Source organism: Diuraphis noxia, unplaced genomic scaffold, assembly GCF_037042655.1.
Source record: "Diuraphis noxia isolate RWA-SAM2 unplaced genomic scaffold, SU_Dnox_SAM2 contig0003, whole genome shotgun sequence".
NCBI lineage: Eukaryota > Metazoa > Arthropoda > Insecta > Hemiptera > Aphididae > Diuraphis > Diuraphis noxia.
Genome location: NW_028301713.1, coordinates 60,333,008 through 60,351,041, shown reverse-complemented (window position 1 = coordinate 60,351,041; position 18,034 = coordinate 60,333,008). Strand labels below are relative to the sequence as shown.

Sequence of the window (18,034 nt, the reverse complement as noted above, 5' to 3'; positions counted from 1 at the left end):
TGATTATTAATTTATTTTAACTTTTAAATGAATTATTGACTTTTTTTGTAGATATATTATTATTATTATAACATTGGTAAAAATTGGTAGGTTGGGGAATCGATAGGTTGTTTTTAGACTACCCGAACTGGCGGAATCTATGCTATACATTAGCGGAATAAATAGGTCCCAATAATTTAAAACTGTAGGTAATTATTTGTTGTACAAGCTTTAAAATAAAAAATTGTAATCAATTGAAATTTACAATGACATAACCGGAACGTTCAATTCAATTAATAACATTGATATATCATGTTGAGCGAGGTTACAAACTTCAGGCGTATTGTGAGGTATGACTTTTATAGACATTAGACAATGATTAAAAAAAATTAATTCATGAATTATGAATTTAAATTTGTTTATGTTGTTCAGTATCAACTATTAATTATATAAATAAATAATAAAGATAACTAAATGTATTACACAACTTTACAACTATTTATTATGACTTATGAGTACCTATAGGTATAACTGATACAAGGTAACTATTCTATAGGCCCATAGATCGTACAAGTCTAAATGACATTGCAACAATATAAATAATATACAATTTGTTAGATATATAAAATATATGAGTGCATCACAAAATTAGTCAAACCAAAACATTAAATTAAATGCATGCATTTATAAGCAACTTAAGCGTTGATAAGAGTATTATGTACAATGGTATGTAATATGATATTTTTATACAACTTAATTATATTATGTAATGCGTTTTTGATCAACGTGTTTGTATAGTTAAATCGTATTATTGTCTTTTTTCTTGAACCTGCGAACAGATGTAACATCCAAGTATGTTAGAATATTAAATAAAAACATTCTTGGTAAAAGCTAATGATGGACTATGGCATATGGGGTGGATTTTAATAAGGCTAATTTGTTGGCGAATATTATGTGATACAAAGGTGGGCGTTAATTAGTTAAAAAGCTATTTTTTCTTAACTTTCAAACTTACTTTGTTAATTATTTAAATCATGCTGCATAGTAGTGAAGGCAATGATTTTAAATAAAAGTGAAACAATTAATATTTATCGATTCAATAGTTAAGTATACATGCACATAATTTGCTTAAACTATTGCCGTATCTAATTTGAAGCAATATAGCAATATGCCAAATTATTAACGAAATGCTTGTGGTTTTTTAAAATAATTGAAAGTTCAAATTGCACACACTTCATAATAATATTGTGTCTTGAGGGATAAGTAAAAAAAAAAAAACTTCTTTTTTAAAATAATTAGTTAAATAAGCAAGTAAAGATATTTTTCCACGTAGATTAGATTAGGTCAACGTAGTTCCACCTTACACTTTTACATTTAAATATATATATTTTTGGTAATTTTTAACTGAAGAGTTATAACATTCTGAACGCTAACCAACTCAAGCCATTTTTTCATTAACTTGCCCACCTTTGATGTGATGTATATTATTATGAACGTGAATAAATATAATGTTCATAAATGAAGACGAAATGAACAGAAAAGTCATAGTTTTTAAATGTAATACAATAATATTATTTTATAATTTATACCCAATATATATTATATTACACACACACGCACACACTCGCTTATGCGCGCACGCACATAAACACAAACGCGCGTCTACACACACACACATAAACAATAAAAAGATTAATACTAAACGACAATAGTAATAAAATAGGTAATAAAAATAAGATATTACACACGTCCATACAAAATAATAATCACATTGTCTTATACAATTTTATCTTAAGATCCATTGTTGTACAGTCTTGGATCGAACGATATATTTTAAATCAAATATCCGTCATCAAAAAAAAAAAAAAAAACAATAAAGTAAAAGTTACAATAATAATAATCATATAGTATTGAGAGAGCTTTTCAACTTCTTGTCTAAGGATCGTACTGGTTTTGTACCTTTTGAGGTTGATAGCCCCAGACAAACTTGTTGAAATATTCGCCAACTATGTATAACACAGATGTGTACACAAATGTACCCAGGAAAAACAGGCATCTCAATGGCAGGTTCAACTGAGTAAGGATTGGATACACCCACATATGGCACTGACTATACACAATATGAATCCTGAAAATTTTGCAAGAAAGGATTTATTCATTTATTGGAATAAACAAAACACCATACTTTAAAAGTAGGTTATCCGGTGATCCAGGCACGTACACAGAATACAATTTTTTTTGGAGGGGGGATGGAGGGGTTACAAAATATATATAGCAATATAAATTGTACAGCTAGTAATACAAATATTTCATATTGATAAGTGTATAATTTGAATTCATTTTCAAAGAAATTATTTCAAAGGGATTGAACCCCCAAACCCTTCTGTATGCGTGCCTGTGGTAGTATATTTTCTTTTCTTAATTTCTTATAAATAGTAATTAACTGCGAAATACCCACATACTAACATACTAGATTACTTGACTACCACTTATAATCCAAATTGTAAGCTTCGTATATATTTTAATATAAAAACATTGGTATTGTTATGCTGGTGAATACAATTAGGTAAATTATTTTGTATTTTAAACTGTATTCCATTTTCAATTTAAAAATCAAAAATTTGGAAATTTAATATAACATTTCTTCAAAGCTGTTTTAACAGCAATTCAAAAATATAGAAAAGCTGTATCAGCACAAATGCACAATTGTATATTTGTATTTGATAAGCATTTTAATTTCTAATTATCCACCTTTTTAACCTAGAATTGTTTTTTTCGTATATCTAGCCTATCTAGCCTAGGTACATTGATTTATTGAATTTATTCAATGCAAACCGACTATAATGAAACAGATGCAAGATCTTTGATTATTACAGTTTATATCTAATAAAATAAAGACTATCGATTACTGTTCATACAGCACTTAAAGACAAACATTTTTGAAATAATTTACAATTTCAACAAGTTGCTTTTTGTTAATAAATACAATATCTTATAAATTGTAATTGTGTTATTATTCGTTCTTATTTCTTGTTTTTTAAGTTCATAAAATAATAAATATACATAAGATAACGAATAACAATAAATGACCATGAAAAATAACCAGATAACTGGTAATATCATTTAGAATATGTAATCAGTTATCACACAATTTTGGAATATTATTAATGCAAATCTTGGATTATTAAAATGTTTACAGTACAAATATAACCCATAATATTGGTTTATAACATTTTAAGTTAATATATTAATATATTTTGTAGATTGCATTTCACATAATTATACCCGAAGTATTAATAAAAAATATTTTATTTACCATATTAAATAAGATAGCTGCAGACAAATATGTGTGGTCATCCCGGAAATACGGGATGGATAAGGTCGGTAGGCAGTGACCATTTCTAGGCAGGTGAATACGAATACGAACGTGTGCATTGTGTGGTTCAGCCAAATTGGAAAATATAAGTCAATATCTTTAGGCATCACCAAACTACGGTCAATAAACCATAAGCTCCAAAACGTCGTAGACACAAACTGAAATAATTTAAATATAATGTTTTATTATAAATAACATATTGTATACTATGATCCAATTAGAATTCACACCTTCTGTTTTTATACTAAAACGTGTATTTTTAAATAGATACCTTGGTACTTAGATTTTTATGGTACGTGGTTATTTTTTTTAATGTTAATGTAGTTCTGAGTGTTCTAACCAATGGCGTATATAGATGGGGCTATTGGGCAGCAGTCCCTCCCGAGATTAAATATATAGTAACTTCTAGGTGCTAGATCATTATTGTTAGATACTATATATTAAAGCCCACCCCGAAAATAATTTTTATACACGCTACCGGTTCTGAAACGTATAAGTTATTAAGTATTTATGCAGTTGATAATTGTTATACCTACCTACTCTGTTAACTTTATTTAAGGATAATGAAAATAATACGATGGTGGAAACTGGAAGAATGTCTCAGTCTTTAAAAAAGGTCAAAGAAGTCCTTAGGTTCTTATTTAGAATCAAAATTGTGTTTATATCAAATAAAGTTATAGATTTTATAGGTAGATAGTCAAATGTGTTAATTTTGGTTCTATATGTCACTTTGTACGGTCGAGCATTAAAAGTGCCAAACGTGGACACTTTGTATTATTATATATATAAAGTATTAAAATATATACACGTGTATATATATAATATATAATTTTATCAAAAATATTATTAAGTTTAAATATTATTTGGTAAATCTAAGTATCTTATAAATTCTAAATAGTGAATAAACATATATTTTCCAAGCTCGATATCGGAGTTTATCAAATTATCGTTTGTGTTTATCGTTGAACTGCATTTCACTAAGACGACGATTGTCAAATTGTCACGATGGTGTAACAACAAAGTCTACTAAATTAAGAACAAAACATTTTAAAGATAATTTTGACTACACGATATTAAGAGAAAATTTAAACGATAAAATTTCTACAAATCGTATAGAACTAGTAAGTACCTACTAGGCTACTTAAGTATACACATTTTTAATTTTATTATTTTGACTAATAGTAATATACCTACTAAATGCTATAAAGTTTTTAATAAATTAACTTTTTTTGTATTTAATTTTTACATTTTAATAATTTACATTATATATACTTAACATATATGTATAATTATATACATTAATATAATAATATATACTTTATGTATTTAAAAGTTCAAAGTCCGCGATCTGAAATCTAAAGTTTTACCTGGCCGTACAAAAGGAATGTTTACTGCAGTTAACATGTTAATTTTACAATGATTCGAGTTTTTTATTTATTTGTTTTTTGTACCATGTTCATCATTTTGAACAAAAAATATTATTCTATCTTTATTATTCAACTTTAAGATGGTATCTATCAAGAAATTTGATCTAATTTGTAATTATATGGTGGGAAGTGGAATTAGAAAATTGTCAGTGATTCATACAATATTGGGATAATATTCCATGTGCTGGATATCTTCACGGAAAACAATAAAATAACTGTAAATAATTAAAATGTTCAACATTTATTTTGTTAAAAAAGGGATGGTTTCACCCGCCACCACCTGCACACGGGCTCGTACTAAACAATTTTATTGATAACAGGAAAAAAATTCAATTAAAAATTACTAATAATAGAATTATAGAAATATAAAAAAATTATAAAATACACTTGGAAATAGCTGACTTTACTCAGAATCGTTTTCCATTATGTATGAAATGATTCATCATGAAATTCAAGTATCATTACACATCATTATACATTGGCTCAGATGAGCTACTAAAAGCCTCACGATCAGTCTTGAGTGACAATCCATTTTTGTAACCTAACCTAACCTAACTGATGAAATTCAAACATGTTTGAATTTTGGCTGCCATTCACGTTGATTGTCATTCAAGACAACGCTCGAAATCAGCATAGGTTGTACCTACAGCAGAATGTATTTCCCATTTTTTTTCTTAACTATTTTATAATAAATAATTATCAATATTTAAGTTATTTTAAATTTAAATTGTTTCATGTTTGAAATTCTCCTTTTTAAAATTATCAAACATATTTATTTTATTTTAAAATATTCTATGAAAAATAACGTGTAGAGTAGGAATATATAAAGATTTAATATCCATGGTTTTACGCAATCGAATAAACATTAAAATCTAACAAATTAATTTTAAATTATTGTGTTTTAGAATTTTTTTGAAATGATTCATATTTGTTAACATCACTGACAATTGGCAAAATAATAAAATAAGATAGTGACTAAAGTTTAACAGCTGTTATCCTCGATTTATTTTTAAATTTATATATACATAATATGTATACACGATATAAATAACTTTTCAATGCTTCAACTCAGGTTTCAAACATTACGACAAATTCAGTGGAGCCAATTTCGCATCCGTTCTATTTATTTTTGAAATGTATGTTTCAACAATATGTCATACTTAGGATATTTGCCAAATACTGTAACAATAATCAAGAAGAAAACACTTTCAAAAATGATTATATATAACCTTAAAAATTGTATATTCTTTAATAACGAGTAGATGTAACTGTTTAATTTAAATTTTATTCAAAACGAATATTTTATTATATATTAACTAGGTGTTGAAATTTTATTTAAAAAGTCATATAGCCAATACCTACAAAGTACAAATTAATATACATAGTTAATGTATCCTAAATTTGAATGAGATGTTCATAGATAAAATCGTATACATATATTTATTTACCATTTACTATTTTTATATATAAGTAGTTTAGATTTTTAAAATATGAACGTAAAAACCTCCAAGTTCATGTAATTATAATTACTTTTATAATTATTTGTTATTATTGCTAATAGTACTATAGTTTATGAAACGTTGGCATAATTTCAGCTAGACTTTATTATCATAAACGAAGCATAAAAAAAATATAAATATACAATATATAAGGTAGGTACTTAAATCATCTGACTAATTGGTACTCAATCCATTATTTGACAATTTGTATGATGTATTGATAATCAAGGTAAAACGATATTTTCTTATTTTTCTTTATATTATTTTGAAGGACAAATAAAGATGATTAATAAATTATAATCAACAAATTATAGCCATAACCCAAATAGTCATGAATAAACTAACAAACATATTTTAAAAATTATTACTACGAAATTAGTGAATGTCATGTTTCAATTTCGAGGATTATTACATTTAACTTTTTCTATTATTTATAACTGAAATAAAATTCTACATATTGCTACGCTACCTTTTCATTGTATTTATCCTCTTAAATAATTATATTTGGTTAAAATTGGCGTTTAAAAGTAGTATTAAACTATATACGTATAAGCTAAATACTTAAATGTGTATTTTAGAAGTTTTAAAATAACAAGTACTTTAATTTATTGAATATAAATAGTAATGTTAATAATCTATAATATATAGATGCAACAATAAATTAATATCTATTCAAACGCATTTTGTTGCATTATTAATTTGTGGAACTAGGCCATTGTCAACTGTATAGATACGATGAAAAAAATGTTGATATATTATGTCATATCATGAAGTAAATACTTTCAGACTTCAAGACTTGAAGTTTTAGTCAAAATAAAACTAAAGATCTATGTAAAAATTATTAGTACAAATATGCAATTAATTCAAAAAAAAATTGATGAGGCTCGCTTTATTGTCTTTAGAATGAATGTACTCGTACTTAGTCATTGGATAGTTTACTTCAATGTTGAATTTGAATTTTACAATGCATCATTGCTTATGAAAAACTATACTAAGTTGAGACTATTGCCACTGCCTAAATATTTCTAATAAAGATATTTCAACTTATTATATAGTAAATCTCAATAATAAACTTTGTAGGAAGTACTAAAATACGGTTTAAAATAGGTACTTATAGATGTTATACTAACACCTATAATCATTTTTAATAACAGTTAAAGTTCTAAGGTCAATGATAATAATATTTCAACTAAAATAACCGTAAAAAAATATTTTTTTCTTTAGTCGGGAATCTTTTAAATAAAATGAAATAAAACTAATGTTTAAGTTTTCAAAACTTTATATTTCATTAATTGCTTAAATAAATGTAATCTACTTAATTAAGGAACTTATTTTTTAACAACAACATACTGGTTTTTAAGTTTTTTTTGTCTATACATATATTTTGTTATATATAAATTAATCTTTTCACATGTTTTTTATATATTAGAAAAAATTTAATGTAAGTTTTTAGTTTGTAAACTGTTTTATTACATCATAAATATTTTAAAAAAAATAATTGAATTACATTTCTTTTTTAGTTTTATATCAACGCGTCAATTATTTTAAAAAATAAACACGGAAATTAAATTAAATGAAGAAGTCAACCTCATCGGTAATGAAGGAAGACAGTGAGGAAATAACTAAAGAGGAGATGATTTGAAAAAAAAATTTAATTATAGTAGAAGGCTGAATTTCGATGACGGGCGAAGTTGTGTACCCTAACTCCTAAACCTCTGGACCTAAGGTATTCTTGAACTGTTTAATAGTATACGATGAAGCTTCCTCTAAATTCACAGTTTTCAACTAGTGGGTCTCGAATCTTGGCTCAATTTTGGATTATAGAATTGGGTCGCAATATACTTTAAATTATAAAAAACCTATGAAGTAAATAATATTGCATTCAACTGTACGACATAAATAAAATTAACATAATAATACTAAATTAATCAAAAATTTGCCTGTTTTTACATATTAATACCAGTATTTATCAATAAGCTTTTTTTTAAAAACATATAAGTCAAGAAAAATAAATAAAAACTAAAATAGGTTTCAAGCCCAATAAGGTTGAAGATCACTGCTCTAAATGGAACGTATGCATGTAGGATAGTCAATAAGAATGGGAAGTGAAAAAATATATAGTTTAATGAATTATAATTAGTGGAAATAGGAAATAACTTTTATATTCAAATTGCAGGTATGTAAATTATGTAGGTACCTATTACCTAATGTAGATACTGGGCGGCGAGTAGGTGCGAGATGGAGCAGCGCATCGATCTGCGTCTACCGCCCGAGGATGTCTCAGATATCATTCCGGGGCCGGAGCAGGAGCTCCTACCAGATGATATTTCAAGGAGACGACGGATTGAGGCGTCGGTGGAAAAACAGAGGCCAGCGTTTGGCAGGTTAGTAGAGACGATATACTCGGGCAAAATTAGGCTGCAGAGTGCACCATGCAGGTGAAATGTGGACGGGTAGAGTAAAAGTGTTGTTATTCTGTGGGCCAAAGGCCAGCTTTTCTGGGTGGTTAGAGACCCTCACTTTAGTATAACTTACTATGTTGCATGGTGAAAAAAATGATACAGGAACGGGTGGCAGTATTGTGATAAACAGTTCCCACCCGTTTCCTGGTTTTTGAACTGAAAAAAAAAGGTACCTATGGCAAATACTTGGATATTTATAATATAGACCTATTGTATCCATTATAAAGAATATTTTTATACTTATTTATTATGTAATATCTATAAATATGAATGCTAAAAATATTTGATTAGATATTTATATTTTATTTTGATTAGATTCAAAAGTTGTACTTACCATACTTAATGGAAAAGCGATGCTGGCAAAGAAAAAGTATTTCACTTGAGATAGTGTTTCCAATACTGATGATTTAGAAGGAAAAATCAACGGGAATACGTCCACAACCAATGCATATAAGAAGAACAATGCTTGAAAACACTATAAAAATATAAATAAATTAAATTAAATTTATATTTAATACATAATATAGGTAATAATTATATTTATATTTATATTACATAAAATTCGTAACGAGTGATTAACATTATTATAATACATAATATAGATACTAGGTAAACACATCATAATTCATTACATACAACAAAATGTATTGGTATTAAAGCCTATATATACCTACATTAGCATAATATTTATAATTAGGGTTCAGATTTGAAGGCAAATGCCTTTCTTTTATTAATCATAATAGAAAAATAATTTTTATACAAAAATGTGTTTTATTTAATTTCTTAGACGATGGATGCATTTTTTTTTTTGCCTTTTGTAATTAAAAATGCCTTTTTTGTGTTTTATTTTCAGTTGATTTTATAATTTTATACACAGCTTACGTATTATCGCTACAAATGGGTTTTATTCTTTGCAATATTTATCGATATCATCTTATCGAGTAAAATTTTGGTATGACCATAAAATTACCAGTACATCTATTTAAAGATTAAGATATGTTCGTAAATCATAATGCGTAGATTCAAGATTATTCATCAGTCCATTCAATCCTCCCGCAATAATTTTTCCACGCGTTTTTTTATTCTGTTTATTTTAATTATGCCAAAAGTTAAACAAAATCACAATTCTAAGTTGAAAAGGTATGTTTCAGCTTGTCAAAATACATGGTAGTCAATTTTTTTTTAATACCAACTTGTTTATTTTGCATAATAGTATATTTATGAATTGCCATTTTATATAAACTAAATTCTTTTTTTACATTTTAAATGCTTTTTTATTGATTATATCGCCTTCAAATCCGAACCCTAAATTGAATTTTCAGATTTAGAGATAATAGTAAGGAATGTATTGATTTAACTATGTTATTTTTAACACTTCAAATATATGACTGCTTAAATAATTTCACCTATAGAAATAGAACCTTCATAAAATGAAAATCTAATGGCTCTTCGAAGAGACATTTTCCGATTATATTTTTTATTCTTCTAGTTTTTTAAGATATATCGGTCTTTGAGATCATCCCGTCTGTCGCACATGAATCCTCCAATTTCCTCTATCAGTATTACTCGAGTTTTCGGACATTCTGATCCTCCATTTAGTAACTCTAAATATTTTTTAATTATATCGTCCAATCTCAAACGGGGTCTTCTAATTAGCTTTTCTACTACAGGATTCTCTTCTATAATAATCTGATTTAATTTAACTTATCTTATCTTCCAATGACAACTGTCAAGTGATTTTAAAGAAATGTCTGCTTGTGTAGTTTTTATTAGGCTTCACTCCTTGTTTTTTGTTTTAGAGAGAGCTGATAATTTGTTACAAATGGAGACTTAATTAAGATTCATCATAAGTTTGGTATGCTGATGCCATGGCCCATGGGTATATAACATTTAAGAGTCTTAAATTAAGACTTACAGCAACTCATGGTTACATATACGATGTACGTATACATTATGTTATATAACTAATGTGTCTTACCGTTGTAAATACTATACTGACACATGATGAATTGATAACATAGCATATTCACACTTGAAGTATAATATTATTTACTTTACTTGTACATACAACAATAATAGTTGTTTTCCTGATCAACACAAAGTATAGACTAGACTTGAACTTTATAATATTAAAAGTTTTGTCAAAATATTTTTTATGTTTAATATAGTAGCCAGTATAGGTAATAATAGTATTAATTAAAGTGAAGTTTTGGTCTATTATTATTATTTATAACCTTTTCCTAAATATGAATTAACTAAAGTAATTGTATTCTTAATTCAAGGTTTAATCATGTGAGACTGAAATACAAGTATACAATATTATATCACAAACAAAATAATACGTTATGTACAATTGATTTATCGGAGATTACAAAAAATGCATAATTTATACGTACCTACAAAGTTGGTATTCTTTATTAATATTTAATATTTTTGTAAATATTTATTTATATTTTTTAGTTAACTATGTTGTATTTTAGTACACAGTACTCATACATATGATATAATATGTACTATAATTGTAGATTATCTACAAACTATTTTGTTCTATGAATAAAAAAACACGATTATACTGTAACGAAACAAATTACTTCAACGTAGCAATATACGAATAATGTATATATATAATATGTTTATTATACGTACAATATATTCTATACGGCTATATAGTATAGGAATTATAAATATAAGCATACAAATATATATATTTTTCGAATGTTATTTTGTAATTCTATTATTTCATTACTCTAACTGCGTTATTTTTTTTGTCAGTGAACGCGTATATGTGTGTATGTGTTAATAGATACACTGGCACACTGCAATTATAATATTGACCAACTAGAAAAAAAATTCGTTTACAAATATTTCAAAATAAGATGATAAATTTATTATTACTCCACTTTTTAATAACAACTCAAAAAACACCATATACATTTAGAATTAGTTTAAAAAAAAATAGTACCTAGATATTTAAAAATAGCAATTACGATTACCTATAATCATTATTCATTAATAATTTGAAAAACTATATTCTATTTTAGTTAAGTTCGTTTGTGTTTAATAATAATATACAATTATGCTGTATGTATAATTCGTGAGTGTGTCCTTGGACGTTTTTACATTCGTAATAAAATTATTCATTATTTATCGCTTACTCAAAACGTATAAAATTATACCTACTTAAATATTTATAACAACTGATAAAATATTAAATGAATAATTATTAGGATGAATAAAGTCTAATTTAACTCAGTTATTACATTTTATTAATTATTGTTTTTTTAATAAATAATAATTATATAATATATCCATAGCACTAGTCACTAGTTATTAAACAAAATTATTCTTATTACATACCTACAAGTGTGGTGACACATTTATAAGAGCATTGAAAATGCATATATTTTCAACTTTTACATCCCTATATTTTATAAATAGAATTAGATTTTATTATTAAAATCGATTTTAATGATTGTACGCTTGTATTATTATATAGGTACCTACTTACCTTTAATAATTTTAAAATATGCAGGTATATTATAGTACGATAAGCAAAACTATTGTATTCGTTTAATTAATAGGTATAGTAAACTATAATAATAAAAGTTGATTAAGTATAGTAATATAATTAACAAACATGCATGTTATAATGCAACAAGTCACAACTGACAACATGGTATGTTAAAGTATGTAATTTTATTCGAAAAGTTACACGTATGCAAAATGCAAGTCGTGTTTAATACTATAATGTATATATTAATGTTATACCTACTTACTATTGTTTCATTGTATGGGGCATGGGCCTTGAATATTCATAAAATTAGTATCTAACGGTTTTTTTTACTTTATTGATTTTTATTTGAAAAAATCATCTAACAATACATCATACTTTTAAGTCTGGTTCAAATGTTAGAAATCAATCCTTGCAGCCATGGTACCATGGTGAATCGGAGTTAAATAATAATTAATATAATAAATAAGATAATTTTACTTTCACTCTATAGTTGTCTTACCCGTTTTCGCGTTATGGCAGGTTATAATCGTAAAAGATAAGACTATTACGTATACTGCAAAGAGTGAAAATAAAAATTATGTTTTTAAAAAGTAATATCAGTAATATCACCATATATGTTATAATTAGGGCTAAAGACTTTTCTAATATCCATTCAAAACATAGCTTAATAATATAAATGAAATCTGTTTCATAATACCAGCCACCAGGGGTCTACAATAATTTTTTCACATATTTTGCATGTTTTACTTTTTTCATGTGTTCTTATATTTTGTCATATTCTCATATTAAATATATTTTTAAAAAATAATTTAATTTATCATATATAGAGTAATATTCAAAGAAATTATTAATGTGGGCCGTGTTTTCTTCGTCTACGGGAATATTTAATTGAAATATGAACCACCGATATGATTTTATCAATTTTAATCACACATTATTATAACTATTAATTACATACTATAAATTTGGGTATTATTTTTTTTTTTTAAATAATTATTGAAAATAGTATTGATGCATGAAATTTTCGTTTTTTTTTCAAACAAGCTTAACAAGGATTAACAATTTGAATGTATATAAATATTCAATGAATGTATCAAATTTTTATGCTACGTATACATTTATGTATATTTTTCACAATATAAATTAATACAGAATAATATTATTAAATATAAAACAAAATGTTTTAATGTTTAAATGTTACGAAGTTCCTAACCCTAGTTATACCCTAAATCGAGATTAAACATTTTTTTTTTTTTTAAATACAAGTGAAAAATAATTATAAAAGTACCACAATTCATATGATATGTATTAATATTATATTTTATATATTGCATATTATTATATTCGAATTAAAATCATTGGCCATATATAGTCTTATACAGATATATTAGTAGTACTGTAGCTGAATTAAGTTTATCAAAAAAATTCCTATGAAGAGTATAATATTTTGCATGTATACTTATAATTTTCAAATATATTATGTTAAATTTCGATAACCAATTACTAATTGATTTTGAATTCTGGATGCATAACTCATAAACAATAAAACCATAGATAAAACCATGACTAAAATTATTATCATTAATATGACTATAATTAAACTAATATAATACATATTATGATATATTATAATTTGTATACATTAACTTCGCTCCAATAGCTAATGAATGAAGGGTTTGTTTCAAAATATAATGATATAATAATAATTGTCGAATCAGTTTGAACACCGTATAATGTCGAACAATTTACATATTGTAAAATACTTGAAATAGACTTTTTCCAAATTGAACCTTGAAATAGATTATTATAAACCGTAAAAATATCTAAGTCTACTGATTGTTTTTTCCACATGTGGTATATTTGACACTTATAATCATCAATCCTACACCATTAGCTATTATGTATTGAAGCTTAAAATTTTAGAGAGGTACATAATAGTGCGTTTACTATTTATGCCATTTTCATCAATAATAAACACCAACCACACGATTTTACGGTTCATGATCATATACCACCAATAAACTACACGTGTAGAGTGTAATTGATTAATTTTTGTACAAAATAAATAAATAAATATAAGTATTATTATACCTACAGTATACATAGGTACTATTACTATTCCATATTATGCTATAATATTACTCAATATTTCAGTATAAATTCACATACATTGATACACTATATTAATATTATGTACGGTTGATATCATTGTTTTAAAATAAATTTTTAATTGTTGTAGTATAATATTTGTTGATTGTACAAAAGATAAAGTGACACGATAATATTATAATGTAACGTAATTAATTAACAAGCTTCAAGATAACCCCTCTCTCTATAATTAATGTCTATAATTTATATATATAAATAATTATACATTAAAGGAATTTTTGTACATGTTCTATTATTTTTCAATTTTTTTTTAACTATTCAACCACCAATACTACCTTACCTACTTAGGAAAAATTAGACGGATTTCCTTACTCTATTGCCCACATTTTACGCAATTACATTTATACATAATATATTAAAATGCTTTATTAATTTTATACTCATAACATCGTTTACAAATTTTAAAATTTTAATAGATTACCTAATATTCATTATTATAATTTATAAATTATTTTAGCCCATTTTTAACCTAACATCGTGGACTATATTATTATTAGTACGCAAAATATAATAACTTGTTTTATCAACAATTTTCCTATAACTAGTAAGTATAAGTGTAAATAAGGGGGACTGGGGGGCTAAGTCCCCAAAAGTTAATATGATACATACACCACATTATAAATGTCAATAAAGTGTCCCATATAAACCTGAGCTCAGCCCCCTCCCCTACCTGGAAGTCAATAAAAATATTTAATTGGATATTTCAGAAATAAAATACATAGCACTCCGACAACCAACAATTAGGAAAATTATCGTACTATTACTATTATTTTCTATCTATTATAGTATCTTAACTGCTTAACTAATTCCTTAATATAAACTACAGTATATTTTATACAAAATGCTAATTTAAATCAGAATTACGATAAATTATCGTCACAACAATTAAAATATCTATATGACACAATCTCAAATTAAAACTTATTTTTTATGCACTTAGTCATTACTCATTAGTTAATAGTATAAATTCATTGATTATAAATGTGTGAATACCATTTAATATGTAACATACATATAATATATACTTATATGATATAATATACAGAGTGATTATTTTAACAGAAAATTTTCAATAACGCAAAAAGTAACTACCTAAAAACATTTTTGAAAAAATTAGTTTAGATTTACTAATATTAAATTAACCAATCATAGTTCACCAAATGGCAAGTTATTTTAAATAAGGGTCCACAAGCTTACTGTTGATTCTTTAAATTTTAAGTGATTGTTTAATATGAAATTTAAGACTAAAGTATAAGATCCCAAGTGATATATTTTTATTTAGCTAATTTTTAATGAAAATTATTAAGATACAATCATATTGTATAGATTTCCGGTTGGACATAATTTTAAAATTATGACACTCTAAATTGTTTTAATATATACTTTCATTCATCACGGTTAAATAAAAACTTTTCTGCAGTTCGTGATTGAGAGTATAAAATAAAACCATTAAATACAAAAAGGATCACCTACTCTATAAACAAAAATTATTAATATTTTGAAACTTTTCATAACTAAAATTTAATTTTTTATTTATCGCTCATTTTTTAAAATGATCATAAATATGACACTAAGATATAAAGTTATAAAAAGCTAACAACAAAGGGGTTTATGTTTAGGGTACAGTGGGGATGATCTGGTATATAGTCTTAGGTTTTGGCAAAAAAAACTTAGACATTTTGAAATATTTGTAATTATTTTCTCCTGCAATTCCTATATCTCAATTTCAATATTAGTAAATATATCAGATTTTCGATTCTAAGTAGCTGGGACGAGGCGCATCATTTGGGGAGCAGACGTGTAGTGTGTTCATTCATACTTATGTTCTGTACTAGTACTATTTTGTAAAATAGCAAATGGAAAAAAGGATTAATATAAAGTAGGTAAGTAAATATATGCCATTTAATATATGATTTGAAAATGATCTACAAAAATGTTGGCACCGACCATCAAAAACTAAAATGACGGGCCTACCCCTAATGTTGTACAATAAATTTTAGTTTAGGACTGGGTAAAAGAAACATTTTTTAGTTACCGTTTACGACTTAATTTACGTGCAACATGTGTGCAGAATATTATGTATACACGAGCAATGGAAAAGATAATATTATAAGCACCAGAAAGAGGGATATTATATATAATTTATAATTTACAGGCATATTTAATACTTTTGAATTCGATTTACTCACCCCGTCTAAAAACGTGAGGTATTTGAATTTGCCGCCGAACGCGTCGTCGATGGGATTGACGTGCGTCGGTATGTTGACGTGAACATAGTTATAGTAGACGGAAAAGACGAACGTGATAGCACCGAGCACGTGCACGGCGATGTTAGCCACCGTTAAATACGACGCCAGACCCATGACGGTTAAATGTATGATATTAGGATTATACGAAAAATACCGGAGACGTGTATCAAAGCGTATTAAATGTAATACGATTTAATTTCGTCAGGCCACAGATGTCGATAATAACAATAATATAATATTGCAAACCGTACGAAATGCTCGCGAGCACACCACACGCGGAATTGACGGTAATAAATAAGATAATGTGGGCTACGGCGACGTGTAGGTTAACGCAATCGGAATATACACAGCAAAGCGATATACGATCGAAACGAGACAATCGCACCAGACGAACGGGCGAATGATCACTAAACAGCAAATGACCGTCGCAACTCGCAAACGCCTTCAAACATGAAACAACAGTCGTCGGCGGGCGTGCGTCGCGCTGCGCGCGCTTGTGTTTGTGTCATGTACTCATGTGTGTGTGTGTGTGTGTGTGTGTGTGTGTGTGTGTGTGTGTGTGTGTACGTGCGTCATGTGTGTTTGCATGAGTGTGTGTGTCAGGCGTCACAATCATCTCTGGCGCCGCACTGTCCGAGAGGGTCGTTGTGCGAGCGAGTTGTTGCGCACGCGCGCCGCGAACGGAAGGGTATGTCCTGTCTCGGCGGCACCAAATTCCGTTCGAATGTCTGCCGCCGACGGCTTATTTAATGTTTACTTGGTTTGCTCTTTACATCTATTAACCATTTAATGATTATGAATTATGATATATATATATATATTCCTTGTATCCCAATATTCTATGTCGTCGAGGGTAAATTTAAATAACATAAAATGATCCATCACCTAACCTATTATTATATATAAGTACCTATACTATGTATAGTTAGAATAATATAAATTATAAATTGTATATTATAATATAATGCACCTATTATAATATATAAATGCTACTATCACTACTAAACTATAGTACTGCAAAAAAATAAATATAGTAAAAATATAATGCTAAACAATCATTGAAAAATTACAACTAATTATTAATAAGATTATTAAGATTAGAATATCTGATTTGCCTTTAGTTAAATATGGACACAACATGTACAGTCAAGTTTCCATTTCTATAGGTACTAGTTTTTGTTTATTTGAAATTCAACTGCCAAATTTAATGTTAGTTAATACAATTTTGCTCTGTCCGTCCCTAAACTAACGAAGTCAAATGTCAATGCTCAATACCTATAGTTAATTTTCATCTATTTTTTTACAATCTACTGCAGAAAGATATGTAAACCCAATTTATTACATTTATAGACATAAAAA

At 26.5% G+C, this 18,034-nt stretch overlaps 1 protein-coding gene across 2 annotated transcripts; it reads right to left on the bottom strand.

The window, feature by feature from the left end:
• Positions 1 to 380: 380 nt before the first annotated feature.
• LOC107172269 (androgen-induced gene 1 protein-like) lies at positions 381 to 17,129 on the bottom strand. 2 transcript variants are annotated; one of them, XM_089223027.1, is made up of 5 exons: positions 16,616 to 17,129; positions 9,078 to 9,218; positions 3,296 to 3,513; positions 1,939 to 2,107; positions 381 to 808 (listed from the first exon to the last, which is right to left on the bottom strand). In XM_089223027.1, exons 1-5 carry the CDS (start codon positions 16,787 to 16,789, stop codon positions 788 to 790), a joined length of 723 nt encoding a protein of 240 aa, XP_089079153.1. In that variant the 5' UTR covers positions 16,790 to 17,129; the 3' UTR covers positions 381 to 787. The 2 variants fall into 2 exon arrangements, with proteins under 2 accessions (XP_089079153.1, XP_089079152.1); XM_089223026.1 differs by lacking the exon at positions 381 to 808 and having other exon boundaries at positions 1,528 to 2,107; positions 16,616 to 17,125.
• Positions 17,130 to 18,034: the final 905 nt, after the last annotated feature.

Excerpts from the sequence above, each read along its gene's own strand:
- LOC107172269 (XM_089223026.1), bottom strand. The coding sequence starts at position 16,789 with ATGGGTCTGGCGTCGTATTTAACGGTGGCTAACATCGCCGTGCACGTG. Across the intron at positions 3,514-9,077 it reads TCGCTTTTCCATTAAGTATG|TTTGTGTCTACGACGTTTTG; the intron begins GTAAGTACAACT and ends AAATTATTTCAG. Across the intron at positions 2,108-3,295 it reads CAGCTATCTTATTTAATATG|GATTCATATTGTGTATAGTC; the intron begins GTAAATAAAATA and ends CAAAATTTTCAG.